Genomic DNA, 25,978 nt, shown 5'->3' with positions numbered 1-25,978 from the left:
CTCTCCGGCAACTTCAGAAACATCATAAGCAAAGCGTAGCGCTTGGTCTAACGTGCCATCAGACGACTCTCCCCAAATTTACTGTTGTTCTCCTGATTTCTCGTCTCACCTCCCGGTTCCTCAGCCTGGATGTCTGGACAGGATCCTGGACTGCAGCCTCCATCCCACACCCCTCACCCCTCACCTGCTCTGCTACCTGCAGCTGAAAAACTGTCACCAGCATCCCGGACACCCACTGCGTGCAGAAGCCAGTTCAGGCTCAGCTTCCACAGGAACATGACTAGCTCTGGTCCGTCCCAGCTCCACACTCAGCAACGAAGGACTCCCAGGGTCCCCGGGCCCCGACGCCCTGCCCTGACGTGGGGTCTCCACAAAACACTCACCCTTGCTTTCTGCATGACAGCCGCTGTCCTCTCACACGCTGGATCCCGGGAGCCCATGGCAATGGGGAGAAGCCGGGTGCCTCACGGGGCCTCCTCACTCCCTCCCTTCATGCACCATCGCCACCTGGACTTACCAGGCCTCACTGGACTGCCCCTCTGGGACCTATGCTCCAGGTGGGCCTTGTTCCCAGCTGTTCTTCCAAAAGCCTCTCCCACCTTGGCCCTACCCCACCCCAGACACAGGCCCCGCCCCAACACAGGCCCCACCCAGACACAGGCCCCGCCCCAGACCCTGATCCAGACACAGGCCCCTCCCCAAGCACTTTGGCCGAATCCTCCCCATCGAGTGAATCAACCCTACACGGACAGACCTGCAAGTGTGTTTCCATCTCGTCTCGCTCCTTCTGTGCCGACTGGAGATGCCCTTCAAGGTCCGCCATCTGCTGACGGACCTGGGCCGCCTCTCTGTGCAGGCGCGAGAGCTCCGCCTCCGTGGCGCGCTTCTCCCCGTGCACTTGCATCAGCTCCTGCCGCAGCTCCTTCAGCTCCGAGTCCAGCCTCTTCCTGGTGGCTTTCAGCTCACTGATGAGCTGGTCTTTGGAGGTGGCGTCGCGCCGGTAGGCCTCCACCATCACCTGCCAGAGACGGAAGCTGTGAGCGGACGCTGGGCGGTGGGGCGTGGTGGGGGTTCCTGGGGGTCAAGCTGGCTTCAACAAAAATGTTTACCACTTATCGGGGGCATAGCTTTTTTGAGGTAAAGATACATTTCATCAAATCTAAGACTCCATCGACTGAGACACACCATTGTTTATCCACAGGTGACATCACTGCCTGTTTAAACAAGAGTCTGTGTGGTGCACAAGGCAGTCACACCAGCCTCGTAGATGTCTCCTCTATTCCAAGGAGTCTGGCTCTCTCCTGACTTCAGTTGCACTGCTTTGCTTCCAACAGTGCTTTGCATCCCCTTGCTTGTGGGTCAGTAATAAAGCAAAGAAGGACTCACGACACTGCTTCAGGGCTGCCCTTGCTCAGAAATAAAACACAGCAGGCCGGGCGTGGTGGCTCACACTTGTAATCCCAGCACTCTGGGAGCCCGAGCTGGCTGATCACCTGAGGTCAGGAGTTCAAAACCAGCCTGGCCAACAAGGTGAAAACCCTGTCTCTACTAAAACTACAAAAAACTAGCCAGGCGTGGTGGTGCATGGTTGTAGTCCCAGCTACTCAGGAGGCTGAGGCATGAGAATCACTTGAACCTGGCAGTTGGAGGATGCAGTGAGCAGAGACAGCACTACTGCACTCCAGCCTGGGAGACACAGCCAGACTCTGTCTCAAAAAAAATAAAATACAGCAGCGCTCACAAGGCTGCTTCAGGGGTCGCCCTCGCTCCGAAATAAAACACAGCAGCACTCACGATACAGCTCCAGGGGTCACCCTTGCTCAGATCCCATAAAATCCAACAGTCCTTCCTTCACTGACACAAAATTTATATTCCATGTCTCTTTGGGTAACCAAAATTTGTTTCAATGCTGGAACTCCATGTGCATTTTTCAAAGACATTTTAAATGGCAAACCCAACCTGTGTGTTAACAACACTGCACAACACACAGCTCCCTGGAGTGAGCACAACAGGGTATGTTGACAGGCACTCCAGTGACAGCCGCCCCTGGAGATCTGAGGGGCCAACACCCCCACCCCGCTGTGGAAGTATGTCTTGACTTTGCAGATTAAGTACCTTTAAAAAAAAGTTAAAGAGGGGTGGGCGCGGTGACTCACACCTGTAATCCCAGCACTTTGGGAGGCCGAGGCGGGTGGATCACCTGAGGTCATGAGATTGAGACCATCCTGGCTAACACGGAGAAACCCCGTCTCAAAATACAAAGTACAAAAAATTAGACGGGTGTGGTGGAGGGCGCCTGTAGTCCCAGCTACTTGGGAGGCTGAGGCAGGAGAATAGCTTGAACCCGGGAGGCGGAGCTTGCAGTGAGCCGAGATCGCGTCACTGCACTCCAGCCTGGCCGACAGAGAGAGACTCCGTCTCAAAAAAAAAAAAAAAAAAGTTAAAGAGAACTCAAGATGTTATCTTCTTCTCGACTTCAATGACATTGGAATTGCTAAGCAATTAAACCACTGAAAACTCTGTTCATATGCTTGTTTCAAGTGAAGAAATCAACAACACATTTTTACCTTTTGTTGAAGAAACTGTTCCTTTATTTTTTGTGTTTGCTTTTTCAGAGCGGCAGTCTCCTGCTGCAGGTGTTCCACCTGTGGGGGACATGTGCACAGACATTACACTGATGGCTCCAGGAGAGGAATGTGTCTGCACAGATGTTACACTGAAGGCTCCAGGAGGGGAACACATCTGCACAAATGTTAGAGAGAGCTCCAGGAGGAGACATCCTCACAGATGTTACACTGAGGGCTCCAGGAAAGGACACATCTGCAGAGCTGTTACACTGAGGGCTCCAGAAGGGGCCACATCTGCAGAGATGATACACTGAGGGCTCCAGAAGGGGCCACATCTGCAGAGATGATACACTGAGGGCTCCAGAAGGGGACACATCTGCAGAGATGATACACTGAAGGCTCCAGGAGGAGACACATCCTCACAGATGTTACACTGAGGGCTCCAGGAAAGGACATATCTGCAGAGTTGTTACACTGAGGGCTCCAGGAGGGGAATGTGTCTGCAGAGATGTTACACTGAGGGCTCCAAGAGGGGGATGCATGTGTATGAATATTACACTGAGGGCTACAGCAGGGGGACACATCTACACAGAGGTTACACTGAGGGCTCCAGGAGGGGGATGCAACTACACAGACATTACACTGATGGCTCCAGGAGGGCACACATCTGCACAGATGTTATAGGAAGACGCATTTGTGTTCTGACGGGAACTGGTGGTTCCTAAGGCCTGGGCTCTCCCTCCTCACCACTGACAGCATGAAGGCACAGTGAGGAGCAGGGAGGTGAGAGAGGGGATGAGGCCAGGGGACACCCCAGCCCAGGGCTCGGCAAGCCTTTCTTGGAGATGCCTGATGGGAAACGATGGCAGCTCACAGGCTGCACGTCAGTCACAGCTCCTCAACAATGCTCTTGCAGCACAGGCGCGGCTCCAGGCAACGCACAGGTGAGTGAGCAGGGCTGTTCCAGTGACAGTTTACAGAACCCGGTGTTGGGCTGCACCCACAGGCTGAGGGTGCTGACCCCGGGCTCTGGTCCTTGTCCTGCAAAGTCTGTTGGAGCCCAGCCCATTCAGCCCAGGAGCTTGTGAGAAATGCAGAGCCTCGGGCCCCACACAGACCCGCCCCACGGGACCTGCACTCGGAGGGCCCCACACAGACCCACCGCTCGGGATCTGCACTCGGAGGGTCCCGGAGGACTCAGGAACACGTGCGTTTGTGAAACACTTCTCTACCTCAGCAAACAGCTCTCAGCGCACACACACAGGGGGCGGCCGACTCCAGAAATAGGGAAGAGCTTGTTTAGGGCCTAGGTTTTCTGTCTGGATATAGAACACACTGCATGCAAATCCTAGTTATCACTAGAGCACGACTGAAGAATGAGCCTTTTTCCCTACAACGTAGAGGGCGGTCCCTCAGGAGCCCTCCTGCGAAGGATCAAAGTGCTGGTTGTTCCACACGCATCATTCATCCCTTCCGATGATCCTCACGTCACCTGCCCCTGGTCCTACAGCAGCTCCCACAGTGGGCAACAGACTTGGAACTCAGCAAACAGGGAGCCATGATCAGAAAAACCTCAGCCCTCACGTGGATACCGCTGTGTCAAGATGCCTAGGGAACGCAGTGGCTCACGCCTGTAATCCCAGCACTTTGGGAGGCTGAGACGGGCAGTTCACTCGAGCCTAAGAGTTTGAGACCCACTTGGGCAACATGGCAAAACCCCATATCTATTTTAGAAAAAAAAGATGGCCAGGGACGTGTGCACATTCCGACAAGGCCAGGCGGAGTGGCCAACACCAGGCAGGCCCAGGAGGCCAGTCCGTCTCCCAGTCGGCTGACTGTGGTCCCCAGGTGGAAAACAGACTTCAGAGCTAGGAAGGCAGCTTCCGAGACAAGGTCACCGCTACCACCACCTTCATTTGCCCTGGGGAAAACAGCCCAACCCAGGGGTTAACTTGGATTAAATAACTGCCAGTAATGACAACACAGGTAAAATTCCAATATGAGAAATAACATCTAGCTCCACAAAAGTCTCTCTCAGAGCCTTCCAGGTATCAGCTGTTTCTTACTGATCTAATGGTCAGTAAAATCAAGTTTAAATTCATCCACAGAATTTGGACAATTCCTCTAAATTTACTCCCCCAACACTGTAAACAGCAATGACCTTTCTGAGTGCCTCTTTACTAGAAAATCACTTAGTACAGGTCAGTGTTTGTAGGGACAGCTTCCTTCAGAAAGGAGGGAAAACAGGCTCATGATTTCCTCTTGCCCTTGATCCTTATAGAGTGGGATTTAAAGACAGAATAGGCCGGTCGCGGTGGCTCACACCTGTAATCCCAACACTTCGAGAGGCCGAGGTGAGCAGATCATGAGGTCAAGAGATCCAGACCATCTGGCCGGGCGCGGTGGCTCAAGCCTGTAATCCCAGCACTTTGGGAGGCCGAGGCGGGCGGATCACGAGGTCAGGAGATCGAGACCATCCTGGCTAACACGGTGAAACCCCGTCTCTACTAAAAATACAAAAAAATTAGCCGGGCATGTTGGCGGGCGCCTGTAGTCCCAGCTACTCGGGAGGCTGAGGCACGAGAATGGTGTGAACCCGGGAGGCGGAGCTTGCAGTGAGCCGAGATGTGCCACTGCACTCCAGCCTGGGGGACAGAGCAAGACTCCGTCTCAAAAAAAAAAAAAAAAAAAAGAGATCCAGACCATCCTGGCCAACATGGTGAAACCCGGTCTCTACTAAAAATACAATAATTAGCTGGGTGTGGTGGCACGCACCTGTAGTCCCAGCTACTTGGGAGACTGAGGCAGGAGAATCACTTGAACCCCAGAGGCAGAGGTTGCAGTGAGCCGAGATCGCGGCACTGCACTCCAGCCTGGCGACAGAGTGAGACTCCATCTCAAAAAAAAAGAAAGAGTCAGGCGCAGTGGCTCACGCCTGTAATCCAAGCACTGTGGGAGGCGGAGGCAGGCGGATCACTTGAGGTTAGGAGTTCGAGACTAGCCTGGCCAACATGGCAAAACCCCATCTCTACTACAAATACAAAAATTAGCCGGGCACAGTGGCGCACACCTGTAATCCCAGCTACTCAGGAAGCTGAGGCACAAGAATCGCCTGAACCTGGGAGGTGGAGGTTGCAGTGAGCGGAGATCATCCCACTGCACTCCAGCCTGGCAACACAGCAAGACTGTTGAAGAGAAGAGAAGACGGAAGAGGAGAGAAAAGGGAAGGGAAGGGAGAAGGTAAGGGAGAAGGGAAGAGGGAAGGGAAGAGGGAAGGGAAGAGGGGAGGGAAGAGGGGAGGGAAGAGGGGAGGGAAGAGGGGAGGGGAGGGGAGGGAACGGAAGGGAAGGGAAGGGGAGAAGGAAAAGAAAGAAAGAAAGAAAAGAAAGAAAGCAGCAAATAGTCAGCATCATTCCTGCACGGAGGGTTCTGATTCAAAACAAAACACAGCAGAATGCATTACCTGGCCGGATTTGATGGTTAATTCTTCTCTTAACTTCTCTAAAGTTTCCGACGTTTCCCCGGTACCTTCTTCCAAGCGTCTTGCTCCTCTCTCAAGCTCCTCCTTGCCACTCTTGGCCGCCTGCAGAGCCGCCTCCAAGACGATCTTCTCGTTCTGCAGGAGGCAGATCGTGTCCTCCCTGGAGGCGGCCTCACCCTGCAGCTCCCCCAGCCTGGCCTGCAGCTCGTCGTAGTGTGTCTGCAGGGCATCGAGGGCCTGCTCCCTGCTCTGCAGAGCCTCCTGAGTCAAGGTGAGCTGTTTCATCAGGTCCAGGTGCTCCTGCTGCAAAGCCTCAAGCTGCTGGTCTCGCTGGAGCAAAGTCAACTTCACCTGGAGAAGGAATGAAGCCCACATGGCTGCGCCTGACTCTACTCCGAGAATGTATGCCCTTTTCCTGTTCGGGTTTCAAGTAATTTTGATGGACACTATGGAGAGTCTTTTTTTTCCACACACAATCCTGGTGTAGAAGAACCAGCAGGGTGAACACAGGGTCAGGTCTGCAGCAGCAGCAGCAGCGTCTGACCGACAGCCCAACTCCCGCCCGAGCGGACGTGGCCCCACAGCAGGGGACCGCCCAGTCTCCTTGTGTGCAGTCCTGGCTGCTCGGGATCACCTGGGGCCTGGGTCCAGCCTGAAGGGCTGCAGGGACTTACCTGCTCCAGCTGCTGCTCCAGGGATGCCGCCGAGTCCGCCATCCTCTGCAGCCGCTCCCTCTCGCCTTCAAACTCTTCCAGCCTCCTCTGGAGGTCCTCCTCCACCATCGTCTTTGCCTCCTGAATCTGCATGAAGGCTGCTTCCTGATCCAACATGTCAGCCTGAGCCCAGGAAACAACGCATTTTTAAAAAGGCAGGAAACCTTAATAGTGAATAGCAGCCAGCGGCCTCGTGCTCTGCAGAGAAACCCACCGCCCTGGCATGGGCCCCATCCATGTCCTCATCCTGTCTACCAACTGCAGACCGAGGGCCCAGGGCGGGCAGCTGGGCCGCCCACCAACCAGGAGACCGAGGCCAGGCCCAGCCTAGGCCAGCAACCCCGTGTGAAGGACTCGGACCCACTGGTGAGCAGAGCCTCCCCGACTTTCTCGTGTGGCGACAGGTGCCTCCTTTCGGGAGTGAGACCCGGACACATGCTCTCACAAGAGCGGTGCTTGGTGCTACCGGGTAAGAGACCAGAGGCCCCCGCAGTGAACACAGCCTGCATTCTGGCTATCGATGAGCCCTCACATCGGGGTACACTTCTTAGGGAAAACACAAATTCCTAACTTGAAATTCTTTTCAATTCTTCTCTACTAAGCCCTTGAAGCACTATGGCTGATGCAACGTGATTCTTGTCATCCCAGCCAGGCGGCCCAGCTAATGCCACAGAGAGGTGGGAGCAGCCGCAGGAGATGAGAAACCACGTGAGGCTGCGGAGAGCTCCCTGTACGACTGGAAAGGTCGGCAACAAGACCAGCCCAGCAGCACCCAGCACAGAACCTCCCTCCACACACTGCCTTGGGGTTTTACACCATTTCTTCTTCTTTAATTTTTCCACAAGGCTATCAAGTAGGTGACACTATCCCCATTTTATAAAGATGAGGCTCACGCCTGTAATCCCAGGACTTTGGGAGGCCAAGGCAGGCGAATCACCTGAGGTCAAGAGTTTGAGACCGGCCTGGCCAACATGGTGAGACCCCATCTCTACTAAAAATACAAAAAATCAGCAGGGTGTGGTGATGAGCGCCTGTAATCCCAGCTACTCGGGAGGCTGAGGCAGGAGAATCGCTTGAACTTGGTAGGTGGAGGTTGCAGTGAGCCGAGATCGCACCACTGCACTCCACCCTGGGCAACAAAAGCAAAATTCCACCTCAAAAAAAAAAAAAAAGATGACGACGAGGCTCAGAGACGTAAGAAATTGTCCAGGGCCCCTTGATAGCTAAAGGAGAACAGCTATCAAGGCTGCTGCATTTCTGTCCTCTGGAGATGGCTGTGCAGGCAGCGGCCATGACCTCGACAGCGTGTGGTTGCTGGAGGGTTAAATGGCAATGCAGGCTGAGTGCTCAGAAAGCAAAGAAAATCCTCTCATCACTAGGCTTCGACAGGCTGTCAGGCACAAACGCACTGGTCCCTTCCTCCTTACCCACTCTGTACCCAGCATCATCCCTGAATGGCAATGACTGACGGCCGGGGGCCCAGGCCTGAGGCGGGGCTTGCAGGAAAAGAGCCGCAAGTACTCACTGCACTAAGCCCCCACAGGGGGGGGGTGGGGGGGGGGGGGGGGGGGGGGGGCGGTCCCAAAGCCTTAACGAGCGGTCACTGCAGGCCATCCATGAGAATATTTGAGATACACACAGAGAAATAGAACATGTAAGAAAAAACACACGGTATCTATGTCTGTGTATGCGTCTGTTCTCCTAACCTTCCACGGCCCTGGCCGCAGCCTCACCTCAATGCCCTGCAGCTGTGCCGCAATGCGCCCCTTCTCCTTCATGGACCTGTGCTGAGTTTCCGTCAGCTGCTGGGACAGGGACACATTCTCGAGTTTCAGGTGCTCCAGGAGACCTGCCTGGGTCATCTGTCCAACCTTAACAAAAAAACCACAGAGTAAAAAGTTGCTCAATTTCAAGCAAGAAATGCAGACCAGCCTGTCCCTGGAGGCCCCAGGGTGAGGTTCACTGGCTGCCCCCTCAGTGTCTCCCACGCAAGCCCCACTATCCACCACACGTCTTCCCACCTCAGAATATGTGCTGTCTGGGCTCTGTGTGCCTGAGTGGGAGGGCGGGCCATCAGCCAGCATTCATCATGCTGTTTGTAGCTCATCAGACTGCGGTTTGTAGCAGCACCTACCCACAAGTCCCCACTGACAAGGCATCTGTGAGCCCCTATGGGTGAGGAGCCTTATCTTAACTGACCAAATCCAGCCAGACACACACCAGGGCCTGCCCTCAGCCAGACGCCCAACAGGTGCCATTCCAGGGATGCGGCCTTTACAGCCCAGCTAGGGCCCGGCCCAGACCCCCGGGTGCTCAGGCCCACCCTGGCCAAGCGTCTCGTGAAAGAGCCCAGTACCATGGCCCTGAGGAGGACGGTGTCAGTCAAGGGAAGCAGCACTGAAAAGGAGGTGTGAGGACAGCCTGGGGCCTGCGGCTGGACCTGCCCGCGTCGCCTCTAGCTCCATGCTGCTTCCTGGAGTGCACAGTGTGAGACATGACAGAAGCCACAAGCTCCGGGACCTCAGGAGAAGGTGCACAGAGCCAGGGAAGACAGCCTTTACTGGGACTGTGTTTCGAGACCATGAAAGCAGACAGACTGTCTGGAATTCTCCTCCTTCCTGAACGTTACTGGGAATGAATGGATACATTTGGGTACCAAAAAAATGTATTAAAAACTCTGATTGAGGAATGCTGAACCTGGGTCCCAAAAGTATTTGGAAAAAGCAGTGAGGGCCCGGCAGTGGCTCATCCTGTAATCCCAGTACGCTGGGAGGCTGAGGCAGGAGGATCACGTGAGCCCAGGAGTTCAAAACCTGCTTGGGCAACACAGCGAGACCCTGTCCTCACAGAAGATTTTTAAACAATTAGCCAAGTGTAATGGTGTTCACCTATGTCCCAGCTACTTGGGGGGCTGAGGCAGGAGGACTGAGCCCAAGAGGTCAAGGCTGCAGGGAGCTATGATGGTAACACTGAATTCCAGCAGCCTGGGTGACAGGGCAAGACCCTGTCTCTGAAAAAAAAAGCAGATAGGGCTCTGGAGTCACCACTGCTTTGAAGCTTCCTCTCTTTTTGTTGTCCAGGCTACACCACCACACTTCCTTGTTGTTGTTTTTTTTTTTTTTTTTGAGACAAAGTCTGGCTCTGTTGCCCAGGCTGAAGTGTGGAGTGCTGTGGCACAATCTTGGCTCACTACAACCTCTGCCTCCCGGATTCAAGCACGTCTCATGCCTCAGCCTCCCAAGTAGCTGGGACTACAGGCACTCACCACCACACCTGGCTAACTGTTGCATTTTTAGTAGAGATGGGGTTTCGCCATGTTAGCCAGGCTGGTCTTGAACTCCTGGCCTCAAGTGATCAGCCCGTCTCGGCCTCCCAAAGTGCTGGGATTACAGGCATGAGCTACTGCACCTGGCCCAAACTATACTTCTAAAATACACCTGGCTTGGCCTACGTCTTTAAATACTACCTCATGTAAGTGCACTGCAGCTTTAAAAAAGTGTATTAATTTATATACTGATTTGTTTCCAAGTTATGTTGTAAGTAAAACAAATGCTTTTCTGTATTGTTCTTTGGCTTAAAAAATATGTAATAGGTCGAGTGTGGTGGCTCATGCCTGTAATCCCAGCACTTTGGGAGGCTGAGGAAGGCGGGTCACAAGGTCAGGAGTTCGAGACGAGCTTGGCCAAGATGGTGAAACCCCGTCTCTACTAAAAATACAAAAATTAGCCGGGGATGGTGGCGGGCGCCTGTAATCCCAGCTACTCGGGAGGCTGAGGCAGGAGAATCACTTGAACCCAGGAGACAGAGGTTGCAGTGAGCCGAGATCGCACCACTGTACTCCAGCCTGGGAGACAGGGCAAGACTCCATCTCAAAACAAACAAAAAAGTAACAAAAATTGAAAAAAACTTCTATTGTGTATATTTGTAACTCTAGATGTAAAAGGAACATTTGGTGGAATTAGTATTTCACATTCCCCTCTTGAGAAATAAAGTTTTAATAAATTTGTAATATTTTATCTGGGAAAAAAAAATTCCACAGCTAATTAAAAAATAATAGGCCAGGTGCAGTGGCTGACGCCTGTAATCCCAACACTTTGGGAGGCTGAGGCAGGCATCACTTGAGCCCAGGAGTTCGAGGCCAGCCTGGGCAACATGGCAAAACCCTGTCTCTACAAAAAATACAAAACTTAGCCGGGCATGGTGGCACATGCCTGTGATCCCAGCTAGTTGAGGCTGAGGTAGGAGAATCGCTTGAGTCTGAGAGGTTGAGGCTGCAGTGAGCTGAGATCGCACCACTGCTGTCCAGCCTGGGTGACGGAGTGAGACACGGTCTCAAAAAAAACCAAAAACAAAAAGACTGAGGCTGACCAAAGGTACTCTTCAGCATCTCTGAAGTCATTCTAATTAGTCTAGGTGCTGAGACTCGGATCAAGGTGCACTCGAACCATTCGCCTGTCGGTCCGGGCATCTCCAGCACACGAAGCAGTTGCTGTGGGCTGAGGCGCAGGCCTGGACGGACACACGCTCCCACATATGCAGGACCAAGCTGGACATGGGCTGTGCCCGCGAACGAGTGGACGGGAGAGGAAAGTGTTTTCCAACAGGACGTAGAAAATGCAAGGCCTGCTGGGAAGACGTGGTCCCTGTGTATCACTGAGGGCTCAGGCAGCAGGGAAAGGAAAAGCTCCAACCGGGAAGAGAACCCCACTGGGCGCTGCACGCCTGTGAGACATCACAGTAGAATGGGGAGGCTGAGGTGGGAGGGTCCCGAGACCCAGGCAGGTAGGGATTCACAGGCACGCGCCACTGTGCCCAGCGAGAGAGGCTTTGGAACTGAAAATGCTGGCAGAGGCTGCTGTGGGACTCCCATGTCAGAAGGTCATGGGGGGGCCCACGGGACACGTCCTGCATAGGACATGTCCTACATGGGACACGGGGTGGGCTAGACAGCAGGTTAAAAATAAAAACATGTCTGTGAACTCTAAAAACAGAAAAATCTTCAGAAAAAGCACCATTCTACACGAAGACAAGAAGCGTGGCCTGCCCTGGAAGGTAGACGGGGGCCGTACCTGGATGTGGGCCATCTCACCCTGCAGCCTGACGCGGGCCTCCTGTGCCAGGGCAAGCTGCTGCTGGTACCACTGCCGGACACTCTGCAGGGACGAGATCTCCGCCTGCGACGCCTTCAGCTTGCTGGTCAGCGTCGCCCGCTCCAGCTGCACCTGCTGAAGCTGGCTCTGCAAGGCTGTCATCTGCTGTCGCAGGTCGTGCACTGAAATGGGGCAAGCACAGTGGCTCAGGCCAGCGACAGCCAACGGGGGGAGTCCGCAGCTCCGCACGTGCGGGACACAAGGCGGGACTCTCAGGGGAGACCAAGAAAGAGTCAGTTCCGGTTATTCCACGTAGTTGACGCCATGAAGTCGCCGTGAACACGGCATTAGCGGGCGCTGAGAGATGCTGCTCCTGGCAGAAATGCAGGGTGAGGTTCCTGCAGGCCTCTGCTCACAGCATCTTCACCAGCTCATCAATACATAACTTCTGTTCAGTGTTTCCATTTACGACACCGATTCAATACACAGCGTCGATTCACTCACACTGAGCTCACGGCCAACGGCAACTCGGCCAACAAGCCTGAGCAAAGATTCTCTAGGAAATAACACTGGCCGGGCACGGGGGTGCAAGGGGCACAGGGGTGCATGCCCAGGAGATCCAGACCAGCCTGGACAACACAGCGAGATCCCCCCCACCAAAAAAAAAATTAGCCAGGCGGGGTGGCATGCACCTGTGGTCCCAGCCACTTGGGAGGCTGAGGCGGGCGGATCCCATGAGCCCAGGAGTTTGAGGCTGCAGGGAGCCACAACTGCACCGCTGCACTCCAGCTTAGGCAACAGAGCAACCCATCTCAAAGACAAATGAATTTTTAAAAACAAAAATAAAATTTAAAAAAATAGAAACAGGATGAATTGAAAAAATAAACCAAAAGAAGAAAATGAAGTACATCTTCTCCATGAAACACCTCACATCCTCTCTGTGTTTAAAAACACTAGACAGTGTTGGCCGGGCACAGTGGCTCATGCCTGTAATCCCAGCACTTTGGGAGGCCGAGGCGGGCGGATCACCTGAGGTCGGGAGTTCGAGACCAGCCTGGCCAACATGGAGAAACCCCGTCTCTAATAAAAATACAAAATTAGCTGGGCGTGGTGGCAGACGCCTGTAATACCAGCTACTAGGGAGGCTGAGGCAGGAGAATCGCTTGAACCTGGGAGGCGGAGGTTGTGGTGAGTCAAGATACCGCCATTGCACTCCAGCCTGGGCAACAAGAGTGAAACTCCGTCTCAAAAACACAACAAAACAACAACGACAACAAAAAACACTAGACAGTGTTTGGGGCCATCTTTAACCACAAAATTACTCCCAAAAGCACAAAAATGTAAACATGGCCCTGGAAAGAACTCCTGCCTGTGGCCAGGCAGAGCATCCCGTCCTCCTCAGCGGGCGCCCAGGATGACTCACGTGCTCTGCTGCTCCACACGTGTCCACGAATACTGAGTTTGGGGTTCAAATTTAATCAAGTCGGCAAATTCACACTTAGGAAATCTGTGAAAACTGTCATGGACGCCGAGGCTCTGTCTTCGACCCAACGATGTCTACCAGCCATCAACAAACAGCAAGGCTATCTGTGTGGCTGATTCCAACGTAAACCCACTGGTCAGGACTGGGCAGCCTCACCAAAGTTCAGGTTGGTTTTGCCACCCCCCGATCACTGGTCAAGTGAAGCGTGGCGAACCACAGGGCCCCAAACTACTTTAGTGTTGAGAACTTTTTGGGTTTCATGGTTTTCCTAAGGGATTGGGTATCACGAAATGCTCAAGGACTAAAATACAAAACAATTACGAGAGTACTACTGCCTCTCAGCCGGCTTTCTCTTTCCCAGTATTAGAACGCAGCCTCTGTGATGCCAGCTTGTCACCTTCCTCTGTGTCGTCAGATCCAAGACCCAGTCTCACAGCCTCATGGACGGACCGGCTCACGTGGAGTCGGCCCTCACGGCAGCTGCACCAGGGCCCCCTCGCTCAGGCGATCCCAAGTCCTGAGACATGAGCCCACCAAGCGGCCTCCCTGGGAGGACTCTGGACCCGGGTCACTCTACACCCTCGGGCTTTGTCTTCAATCTTCCCACCCTGCTTCGCCCTCTCCTTCCCACTCCTGTTCACGCTTGCTCTGAGCAGGCCAACCAGAGTCTTCTCCGTGCCTGCTGGGCACTGGAGTATGAGCTCCGGGACTGGCCCGGGCGGGGACCGAGGGGGCGGAAGGCGTGCTGCCAAGCCACATGGAAGCCCGCCGCGGTTTCCGCGATCCACTGCCCTACTTGTACTCTCTGGGCCAGCCCTACAGGGAGGCAGCTGGACCGACGCACTGCATCCAGGGAGAAAAGGTTGCCAGATGGACAGTCAAGGAGCTGTTCTTGAATATTTTAAATGGAATCTGCAATTCTGTGGAATAAGTGGGCAGCTCTACACTCCCAAATAACACTGGATTTTTGAGGCAGAATGCGTGGAAATGATCACCGCAGATAGTCCAGGGTCCAAGGTCAATCTCCAAGACCTAATTCATTCCCCTGGATGTGCACGCAAAAATGTACACAATTCCACAAGTTCAACTAAAAATTGTATTTCCTTTAGAAAAGCAGCCTCCTTATGTGTAAATTATAAACCAATGCAACCCTCACAGGCACAATCATATGCCGACAGAGCTGTCAGCACCAGGGAGGAGGGCGTGGTGGGGACCAGTCAGGGAAGGAGGAAGGAGCAGCAAGGACCAGTCAGGGAGGGGGAGGGCGTGGCCAGGGCGGCCTCACCTGTGTTGTCCTTGCTGAGCATGCTCCTCTGCATGTCCTCTACCTTGGCCATGAGCCTCTGGTACTGCTCCTCAGCCACCTGCAAGTCGTTGTTGGACGACGCCAGGCTGGCATTTTTTGCCTCCAGCATGTTCTGCAGGTCGGTCATGGCTCGCTCCAGGTCCCAGCATGACTGCTTCAAAGTGTCCACCTCCGAGCTCAGTGAATCCTGCCGCTGCTGGCTGCTGTGGCTGCACTCCACCTGCGCCTGCAGCTTCGTGCTGAGGGCGGCCAGCTGGGCCTGCAGCTCAGCCTTCTCTTTAAGTGCCTGAAAAGATCCCAACAACCACAACGACTTTCAGAAAACGAGTCACTTCCATCCAGTGTATTAACAGGAACACAACCGGCGAGTCAGTCAGGGCCTGACAGGGGACCCCGAGACCCCCAGGTGCTCTCCCAGGGCCTGACAGGGGGCCCCGAGACCCCGAGGTGCTCTCCCAGGGCCTGACAGGGAGCCCCAAGACCCCCAGGCGCTCTCCCAGCACAGCTGTCCCAGAAAAAGGCGACTTCCCAAACAGGCCCAGGATGCACACGGAGCCTGCACTGGTTCTGGGCCCAATTGCACCTGCACAGGGCAGTGCTAGGGCAGGGCTGGGGAAGCACCCGTCTCCTGCGAGGACACTGGAAACGTGTTCAAAACACCAAAGGTGTACATGGGTGCACACACACAGAATGCCAGACGTGTAGAGGGACCCCTGAAAGATTAAAAGCGGATTCGGATCTGCGGGGAAATGGGCAAAAAATGCAGGCAGGGAAAAGCGGCTGCCTCCTAAGTGTGGCTCCAGCCAGAGCCATGGGACACAGCACAGTCCTGAGTGGCCAGGGCAGTGCTGTGTGGCCCCAGGAGCAGATAATCGCTAGAGGAAATGGCCCCACCCCCTGCCCCCACGCTAAGGCCGACAGGGGCGGGGATCCAGTTCACACATCGCCAAGACAACAAACACCCAAAGCAATTGAGGAACTCCACAAACTCCAGGAGACCCTAGAGCAAGGGGCCAGCAACCACCACACCTGAAACAACCCTCTCAATCTTGGTGTGGACGCGACCGAAGGACCAATCAGTGATCCCAGGAGGATAAGAAGACAAAGTGCAGTGACAGCAAAGCCACCGCTCGAGAGAGTGGCTACACAGAAGAAGGGAAATGCATCCGACGGTGGGAGGCTCACTCTGTAACACTGGAGAAGCAACGACCATACAACCAGAATTAGCCTCAAAACAGCTGAAATCACCTCTTCTGTAGACACAGCTTTAGGTGTCACAAACTGGTTGGTCTGTGTCCAAGGACCACGTTGTATGAGAAAACCATCTTCGACATGAGGCGTGCATTTAGTAAGCCAAGCTCCTGGCACTATGAGCAGCTCCGGCCCTGCTCTGCGGCCTCGATCACCACAGGAGGCTCCCTCAGCTCTGTCACCTCAGGGCCTGGGTACATTCTCATGCTCCCACGCCAGAAGTGGACAGGTGAACCCCACTGAACAGATTTACTAAACTGTTGACAGAAGAGAAATACCTAGCTCTTCACTATGGATAAAGTGCATACAACAAAATGACAAAGGAGAGCTGAAATAAGGGATGGAAAATGATGTTTCTGGCACATGCTAACCAAGCCAGCGTGTGCAGCTTTTTCTCATATAGCAAAACTAGTATCAGAAAAAGCAGAAACCCCTACAAAGAAAAAACGTTCACGATGCCAGAAAAAGCTGCAACCCACCAAAAGAATTTGACTCTTACGGACTGTGAGACACCTAACATCTAGGAAATATTCTGGCAGAGATGCAGGGAGAAACGGACCCATGCATGATGAGGCAGAAAACTCACACCTCTTTCTAAGGCTGACGAGTAGACAAAAAAACGTAAAGATGCAGAACACTCAGCTGCCACACATGCTGCCGCGGCTGAATCCCAACCACATCTGTGAAACCTTGTACCCAACAGAGGAGCCACACTTGCTTTCCGACTTCGCCACACGCTAAGACGTCAGTCGAACGTCCGTTACCTGACTCGCCTCCAGTGACAAGGCTTCCAGCTGTCCTTCGAGTCGCATTTTCTCTTTGAGCACCTGCAGCATCTCCTCCTGTGTTTCTGCTGCAGAGCTCTCCAAGGACACGCTGGGGACAAAGGCACGGGTTAGGCCTGTGCGAGCCATCCTTATTTTCCTTCACACTCCTCCACATTCTCCAAATTCCACACACCCCTGCTGCTCTCTCTTAATTTTTAAAAATTAAGTAAGAGATTTAAGTAGAGAGCTAAGGCTTGCATGAACATTCCTGCCAACAGTCGGCACCTCACACAGTGGGAACTGTTATGGAAACATGAGACATGCAAGTGTCGTGCAGCTTAGCGACAAGTCTATGTCAACGGGAGACTGGATATTTTAATAACACAGACGATTGCTGATTAGATCTAATTCTACTGCTTAAAAAGCAGCAGACTTGTTATGAATGAAATGTTCATGTCAAGACTAAGGATAGAATCAGGAAGAAAAGCTGTGTATTGCCTGTTCCAGTGCAGAGAGCACTGGGCCTGGGAAGCACCCTCTAAGGCCAGGCCCTCCGCCCGCCCCGCCCCCCTCCGCCCGCCCCGCCCCCCCCGGCCCCACCCACCCCGCCCACCTCCACCCGCGCCGCCCACCTCTGCTGTCCCCACCACCTGCTGCAGATGCTGTCTCTCCGACTCCGCACCTCCCCGTTGACCTCCTGCCCCTGGTCTTGGTGCTCAGCGGCTGCGGCCTGGAGGACGTCCTTAATCGAGGGGAACTGGCCCAAGGTATCCGCAGGAATCTCCTGGCCGTTGACCATATAGGGGGTGTCCTGCGTGCCCACCGTCTTCGACAGAACGCCATAGGTCCCTCGGGTGGAGGCGCTGCTGTACGATGAGCTGTCGCTGTCATTTCCATCCACCTCAGACACGCTGTCTCCAGCCAGGGAGGTGTTCTCCAGACGGTCGTCAGTGTCGGGGGACAGGCTGATCTCAGACACGACGGACGCCGCGCTGCTTCTGTTCTGCTTCAGGGAACCCTTGGTAGAATCGGGAGCCGGGACATTTCCCCCGGAATTCCCAGCATTTGAATCTTCAGTTCTGTAATCGGCCAGAGACCGGATTTTGCTTGATTTGGAACTTTTTTTCTCCCTAGGATGTGCCGGAAGCCCCAGGCTGCCCACCTTCGGCCCCCGAGGGACACTGGTGCGCAGGAAGGAATATTCTTTTGTCATAGCCAGGGTACTGGCCCTTGGTAAGTTTTCTGGGTTTAACATGAGCTCAGGATCAAGCGTGCTAAAAAGTCTCGTTTTGGTTGCAGGTTGACTGGACTGAGAAGAAAACAAAAGTACAAAAATTACATTTAAAATCCACAAGCAGCATTCTTAAAATTGCCATTCAGAAAGGTGGCACCGATTACTACTCCCTCCGCTGACAACCAGAGAGCACCACCTCCCCAGGCCCTCACCACACAGGGTGCAGCCAGGCCTCCGATCCTCGGTGGTCTCACTGCTGCAAGGCCCTACTCCAGTGACCAGCATGACCACCTCTGGTCTAAAGCACACTCTTCAGTGACTGTGACCTCAACACGTTTAAAACACCTCCCAGCAAGTACCTCCTCATCAGACTTCCTCAACAGAACTTTCCTGGCTACTCTCCAGTTTATTTTTTTGGATAAACATAGAAATTTTCTTCAAGGCCGGGTGCGGTGGCTCACACCTGTAATCCCAACACTTTGGGAGGCTGAGGTGGGCCGATCATTTGAGGTCAGGAGTTCAAGACCAGGCTGGCCAACATGTTGAAACCCCCGTCTCTACTAAAAATACAAAAAAAATGAGCCAGGCATGGTGGCACACACCTGTAATCTCAGCTACTTGGGAGGATGAGGCAGGAAAATCGCTTGAACCCATGAGGCGGAGGTTGTAATGAGCCGAGATCATGCCACTGCACTCCAGCCTGGGTGACAGAGTGAGACCGTCTCCAAAAAATAAAAATTAAAAAAAAAAAATTTCTTCAAAAAGGAAGAACATTCTGTTGAACTATAACCACCTCAAATCTATAATTTCCTCTGTCTGCCCACATCTGCTTGCACGTGTGGGCGGCAAGCCACCCAGGTGCCGAGGCAAGAGCCTGAGGGCACGAGCTGTTCCAGTATAATAAAATATATAAAATAAGAATAGTTATACTAGATATAGGCTGGGCACGGTGGCTCACGTCTGTAATCCCAGCACTTTGGGAGGCCGAGGAGGGCGGATCACAAGGTCAGGAGATCGAGACCATCCTGGCTAACACGGTGAAACCCCGTCTGTACTAAAAAACAAAAAATTAGTCGGGCGTGGTGGCGGGCGCCTGTAGTCCCAGCTACTCGGGAAGCTGAGGCAGGAGAATGGCGTAAACCCGGCAGGCGGAGCTTGCAGTGAGCCGAGATCGCACCACTGCACTCCAGCCTGGGCGACAGAGCGAGACTCTGTCTCAAAAAAAAAAAAAAAAAAAGAATAGTTATACTAGATATAGATCATAGACATGATTATATTATGAATATCATTAATCATTAGTTGGTAGCAATTACTCTTTATTCCAATATTATAATAATCCTCGCTCTGTAATCATAACCTAGGAAAAACCAGGCCATACAGAGATAGGAGCTGAGGAGACACAGTGAGAAGTGACCAGAAGACAAGAGTGCGAGCCTTCTGTTATGCCCAGACAGGGCCACCAGAGGGCTCCTTGGTCTAGCGGTGACGCCAGTGTCTGGGAAGACGCCCGTTGCCAGGCGGACAGTGGTCTAGCGGTAGCCTCAGTGTCAAGGAAAAACACCCACTACTTAGCAGACCGGGAAAGAGAGTCTCCCTTTCCCCGGGGGAGTTTAGAGAAGACTCTGCTCCTCCACCTCTTGTGGAGGGCGTGACATCAGTCAGGCCCGCCCACAGTTATCCAGAGGCCTAACCGTCTCCCCATGATAATGTGCTTCAGTGGTCACGCTCCTAGTCCGCCTTCATGTTCCATCCTGTACACCTGGCTCTGCCTTTTAGATAAAAGTAGCAAAATTAGTGAAAGTACTAAAAGTCTCTGATATGCAGAAATAATGGTGTAAGCTCTCTCTCTCTCTCCCCCTCTCTCTCTCTGCCTTGGCTGCCAGGCAGGGAAGGGCCCCCTGTCCAGTGGACACGTGACCCACGTGACTTTACCTATCATTGGAGATGACTTGAACACTCTTTACCTTGCCCCTTTTGCTTTGTATCCAATGAATAACAGCGTGGCCAGACATTCGGGGCCATTACCAGTCTCCGCGTCTTGGTGGTAGTGGCCCCCTGGGCCCAGCTGTCTTTTATCTCTGTCTTGTGCCTTTATTTCTACACTCTCTCGTCTCCGCACACAGGGAGAAACCTACCGACCCTGTGGGGCTGGACCCTACATGCACGCCCCTCAAAAGAGCAGCTACCCCACCCCCACCTAGAACGCAGGCCCTCTGAGGCCATTCTAACTTACTTCTCCGTTTATCCTTTCTGTTGTTATAAATGTTACATTTCCCACTAATCTTATAACTGTTAGGAAAACTCTTGATTTTTCATACTCGCATTTTTATTTTTTATTTAGAGATAGACCCAGGCTGCGATCTTGGCTCACTGCAACCTCCGCCTCCTGGGTTCAAGCGATTCTCCTGTCAGAGCCTCCTGAGTAGCTAGGACTACAGGGGTGTGCCACCACATCCGGCTAATTTTTTGTATTTTTAGTAGAGATGGGGTTTCTCCATGTTGGCCAGGCTGGTCTCAAACTCCTGACCTCAAGCAATCCGCCTGCCCCACCCTTCCACAGTGCTGGGATTATAGGTGTGAGCCACTGCACCCAGCCAGATTAAAGTATTTAAAAACATAACCTTAAAGGTATAAGAACACGCTGGTGATTTTATTGATCATCTTCTACTGAAGAGATCCTTTTGAAACATGACACAGGCTGGGTGCAGTGGCGGGTGCCTGTAGTCCCAGCTGCTCAGGAGGCTGAGGCAGGAGAATCACTGGAACTCGGGAGGTGGAGGTTGCAGTGAAGTGAGATCGCTCCAGCCTGGGCAATAGAGTGAGACTCTGTCTCTCAAAAAATAAATAAATAAATAAATAAATAAATAAATAAATAAATAAATAAATAAAAAGTAGCTGGGCATGGTGGCACGTGCTTTTAATCCCAGTTACTCGGGAGGCTGAGGCTGGAGAATTGCTTGAACTCAGGAGACGGAGGTTGCAGTGGGCCAAGATTGCACCACTACACACCTGCTTGGGTGACAAAGCGAGATTCTGTCTCAAAATACATATATATATACACACACACACACACATATATATATACACATATGTATATGTATGTGTGTATGTGTGTGTGTGTATATATATTATATATATAATATATATTGTATATATATAGTTTTATATATATATATATAATATATATAAAACTGCTCATTGACAATACGCCAGATCACCTAAGAGCTCTGATGGGAGATGTACAAGGAGGTGAATGTTGCTTTCCTGCCTGCGGACACAACCTCCCTTCTGCAGCCCATGGATCAAGGACTAGTTTTGACTTTCAAGTCTTATTACTTAAGAAATACCTTTTGTAAGGGTACAACTGCCATAGTCATAGTGATTCCTCTCACGGATCTGGGCAAAGTAAACTGAAAACCTTCTGGAAAGGATTCACCATTCTAGATGCCATTAAAAACACTCATGATTCCTGGGTGGAGGGGTCAAAATACCAACATCAACAGAGTGTGGAAGAAGCTGATCTCTACCCTCATAGACAACTTTGAGGGATTCAATACTTCTGTGGAGAATGTGACTGCAGATGTGGTGGAAACAGCAAGAGAACTAGAATGAGAAGTGGAGCCTGAAGATGGGACTGAATTGCTGCAATCTCAGGATAAAACCTGAATGGGTAAAATGCCATCAAATAGCACCACATGTTACAGAGATATCTTTTGTAAGAGATGGTAAACTTTAGTGCGGTTTTAAGAAATTACCACAGCCCAACCTTCAGCAACCACCACCCTGATCAGTCAGCAGCCATCAAACTTGAGGCAAGATGTTCCAACAGCAAAGAGATTACGACTTGCTGAAGGCTCAGATGATCGTTAGCATTTTTTAGTAATAAAGCATTTTCAAATTAATGTGGATACATCACTTTTATTTAGACACAGTGCTGCTGCACACTTAGTAAATGACAGTAGTGCATACACGTAACTTCTTTATGCGCTAGGAAACCAAAAACGTTGTAGGACTTGCTTTATTGCAATGTTTACATTTTTGTGGTGGTCCAGAACTGAACCCACAGTATCTCTGAGGTCACCTGTGTTTGCCTTCTTTGCTTTTCAATTGGTAGATTTAGAAATAAAATGTGCTTGTTGCAAAAGAAGGCCCCTGAGCCCATGGCAGCTCAGAGAAGCCAATGGCGGGTCCCCGGGTTATGTGGGACCAATAGTTGTCTCTAGCACAGGAAGCTTTCCATGAGCTTGTTCGGGACAGGGAGACTCACCCTCTCCTGCTGGCGCTTCACCCTGTACTGTTTGAGCTGCTCTTCCAGCCACTTCCGAGCCTGAAGTCGGACCTGCTCCTCCTTCTCTAGGGGCAGGGGAGAATCTGTAGAGCCTGCAGTGGGAAAATGGCAATTTGGAAACTCATAAAATGCCAGGACGCAGAACAATCAGGCACAAGAACTTGGTCATTTTGTACTTAATTACCCATATATTTTACACCTAAACAATGCACAGCCATCTTGTTTGGAAGGACAATTTCTAGATCAAGACAGAACTGTGAGCCCTGCACACTGACCACAGGCGGGATCTACCTCACAGGAGACACAGTGGCCAGGCACTGGGTCTGTGATCCCATGAAGAGTACACCCTGCCTGGGGCATTCCCCTGGTAAAACAGGAAACGGCAGCAAGTGCCTTTTTTTTTTTTGAGATGGAGTCTCAGTCTGTCACCCAGGCTGGAGTGCAGTGGCGTGATCTCGGTTCACTGCAACCTCCGCCTCCCAGGTTCACGCCATTCTCCTGCCTCAGCCTCTCTGGTAGCTGGGACTATAGGCGCCTGCCACCAGGCCGGGCTAATTTTTTGTTATTTTTAGTAGAGACGGGGTTTCGCCATGTTAGCCAGGATGGTCTCAATCTCCTGACCTCATGATCCACCCACTTCGGCCTCCCAAAGTGCTGGGATTACAGGCGTGAGCCACTGCGCCCGGCCTTTTATTTTTTGAGACAGAGTTTCGTTCTTGTTGCCCAGGCTGGAGTGCAATGGTGTGATCTTGGCTCACTGCATGCAACCTTTGCCTCCTGGGTTCAAGCGATTCTCCTGCCCTAGCCTCCCGAGTAGTTGGGGTTACAGGCATGCAACACCACGCCTGACTACTTTTGTATTTTTAGTAGAGACAAGGTTTCTCCATGTTGGTCAGGCCGGTCTCCAACTCCCGACCTGAGGTGATCTGCCCACCTCGGCCTCTCAAAGTGCTGGGATTATGGGTATGAGCCACTGTGCCCGGCAGCAACTGCCTTTTAACAACAGAAAGAACGGGGTTCAAAGCTGGACCGTGCTGAGCACTAGGAGGCAGGCTCAGCTCTCACCACGCTGCAACTTGCCCTGGCTTCACAGCAGGTTCTCATGACCCTGCTGGGAGGAGCACGTGAAAAGCCGGCAACGTGGAGTTACAGGCAGTACCCAGCCACAGGAGCTCAGCCGTCGTGGGGTCACGAGACCTCGAGTGCATTTCTTTGCTCAGTTACATTTGGGGTCCGCTTTGACACACAGCTCATCTCAGCTCCCGCAGTAACAAGTCACATTACGATAAGGCTCTGGCGATACTCAAACGGCTGAAGCCTGGCGCCAGGCCTCACTGCAGAGTAAATGCTGCACAGGCTCCGCCCTCCAGGGCTGGGGGCGGGTTACCTCAGCTTCTAGACAGACGAGACTCCAATCCGAGGTCATGCTCCGGGACAGGAGGGGAAAATTTACAACTTTTAAGCCAAAACCAGAATTTAAAATATCTAAAACCCAGACCCTTCATTGTGGGTGATGAAAGGTGTGCATGGTACGTGCCAACATGTTATAGTTTACAAACCCAGGGCTCCACTTCCCAGGGCTGAGTGTGTGGCCTCGTCCTTCCTAAGCCATCAGCAGACACAGCCCGATGGCCTGGTTGCCAACCAGACTAGGAAAGCGAAATCACACAGCAATGCTTTACACATGGCACCCTCCTTACACGTGGATGCTGAGGAGATGAGCGGCTACTGTCCTAAGTAATCCCTAACATCTGAGCAGTCACCAAGAATTACACTGTAAATGTACCATTATTAGTTTATACATTTTATCACTGAAAAGATCTCTAGTCCTTTTCACAAGGGAAAGTGGTCCAGATGGCTAGACCGTAAGTGGCAAATTCAGGCCTATAGCCATCAGGCAGATATTTATATAAGTCGGCAAAATAAGCAGGGTTTCAACCAAACACTGACGCAGGAGATAGGCTCAGGGCTAGGTGCCGGCAGGAACAGGTGACCAGGGGCATCCCGCAAAGGCGTGCTCACAGACCCAGCACTGCTGCCACACAGGCACCTGGGCCAGAGCTCACACACCTGTAACTTTAGGACCCCAAACGTAAATAAACTAAGTTGAAAAAAATCAGGAATCTAGACTTTTTTACACGCTACTTCTTAACTTAAATGCTGGCAGTGAGTTTTCAGAATTGTTTCAAATAAACACATGTGAAACGCAGTCTGATTTCAGTAATTTGGGGTTTTTTGTTGTTATTTAGTTTTAAGAAATTTTTAAAAATATATGCAGGCCAGGCACAGTGGCTCATGCCTATAATCCCAGCATTTTGGGAGGCCGAGTATGACAATCACTTGAGCCCAGGAGTTCAAGACCAGCCTGGGAAACATGGTGAGACCCCATTTCTATAAAAAAAAAAATTAAAATTAGCCAGGTGTGGTGGCATGCACCTGTGGTCCCAGCTACTTGACGGCAGAGGCAGGAAGATCCCTTGAACCTGGGAGACAGAGGCTGCAGTAAGCTCTGACTCTGCCACTGGACTCCAGCCTGAGCGACGGAGCAAGATCCCGACTCTAATTAAAAAACAAAACAGGCCAGGCGCAGTGGCTCACACCTGTAATCCCAGCACTTTGGGAAGCCGAGGTGGGTGGATCACGAGATCAGGAGATCAACACCATCTTGGCTAACACGGTGAAACTCCGTCTCTACTAAAAATACAAAAAATTAGCCGGGCGTGGTGGCGGGCGCCTGTAGTCCCAGCTACTCAGGAGGCTGAGGCAGGAGAATGGCGTGAACCTGGGAAGCAGAGCTTGCAGTGAGCCAAGATAGCGCCACCGCAGTCCGGCCTGGGCGAAAGAGCGAGACTCTGTCTCAAAAAAAAACAAAAAAAACAAAAAAAAAAACAGACTGGATGCCCATGGTCTGCTTACCAAGCACCTGGGTGACACAGGACATGCAGGCTGGCCCTTAATGCAAAAGCGTCAGCACCGCTGCCAGTCAGACCGTAGCAGAGCCTTGACTCCAACTGCATCTTCACTCTCTAACTTGAAGCTCTCCTTGCTAAACACACAGCCCCACGTGGGACTCGAATGGCACACGGCAGGCACAGGCACACAACAGCTCAGACAGCGAGTGCGCAGGGCACCTGCTCCCAAGGGGCTGAGCGACGCGGACGTGGAGGGTGGGAAAAGCGGGGTAACGGATGCTTACACAGTTGCGTTTCTTGCATAGGAAGACTGAGTCTGAGAGACTGCAAAGCTTCTTTTCTAACACTGCCCTCAGCACTAGTTCCCTGAGACTTCCTTAGGTTGTCATGGAAACCAGCCACACCTGGAGAGGCATCAGGGCCCACTGGGCTTGTGGTGGGATCGAGAGATGACGGAGGGTCTGGGAAGGGTGGCATTGGCCCGTTCTGACAGAGGCCTCCCTGGCCAGGTCCATCCGGGCTTTCTCCTTCCGTGGAAGCTCTGTTTACCTCGGCACCTGGAAAGACAGAGCACGCTGGAGCACCATGGCTTTAACAACAAGGTGACGTCGCTTTTCAGACACGCAGCTGGAGTAGGAGAGAAGAGGATCCAGACTCATGAGCACGGCACTTTCTCATCCCACAAAGGCTTCACTCTGAGAGGAACAGCCCACGGGCCCCGTCCCACAGGCGGGGTGGCCAGGATAAGGCCCACAGCCCCTCTGGTGTCCACGTCCTCCCTGTAAGGTGAACCTGCCCTCCGCGCCTCCACACTCTAAGGTGAACCCGCCCTCCACTCCTCCACACTCTAAGGTGAACCCACCCTCCACTCCCCCACACTCTAAGG

At 52.5% G+C, this 25,978-nt stretch overlaps 1 protein-coding gene across 6 annotated transcripts in view; it reads right to left on the bottom strand.

Moving 5' to 3' along the window:
- GOLGA3 (golgin A3) overlaps positions 1-25,978 on the bottom strand; it is a 51,254-nt gene that overhangs the window by 15,008 nt on the left and 10,268 nt on the right. For 5 of the 6 annotated variants that reach the window (XM_058424573.1, XM_032168211.2, XM_058424574.1 and 2 more), the window contains 11 exons: positions 25,377-25,649; positions 22,160-22,272; positions 17,309-17,967; positions 16,656-16,767; positions 14,620-14,926; positions 11,831-12,033; positions 8,495-8,632; positions 6,723-6,884; positions 6,031-6,399; positions 2,568-2,645; positions 755-1,018 (listed from right to left, as the gene is read on the bottom strand). In XM_058424573.1, the coding sequence (XP_058280556.1) occupies positions 755-1,018; positions 2,568-2,645; positions 6,031-6,399; positions 6,723-6,884; positions 8,495-8,632; positions 11,831-12,033; positions 14,620-14,926; positions 16,656-16,767; positions 17,309-17,967; positions 22,160-22,272; positions 25,377-25,649 (2,678 nt within the window). The remainder of the gene's footprint in view (positions 1-754; positions 1,019-2,567; positions 2,646-6,030; positions 6,400-6,722; positions 6,885-8,494; positions 8,633-11,830; positions 12,034-14,619; positions 14,927-16,655; positions 16,768-17,308; positions 17,968-22,159; positions 22,273-25,376; positions 25,650-25,978) is intronic. The other variant, XM_058424577.1, reaches the window with a different exon arrangement.

Source organism: Hylobates moloch, unplaced genomic scaffold (genome assembly GCF_009828535.3).
Source record: "Hylobates moloch isolate HMO894 unplaced genomic scaffold, HMol_V3 SCAFFOLD_12, whole genome shotgun sequence".
Classification (NCBI taxonomy): domain Eukaryota; kingdom Metazoa; phylum Chordata; class Mammalia; order Primates; family Hylobatidae; genus Hylobates; species Hylobates moloch.
The sequence above is the reverse complement of the archived record's forward strand: the minus strand, read 5'-3'. Positions and strand labels throughout refer to the sequence as shown.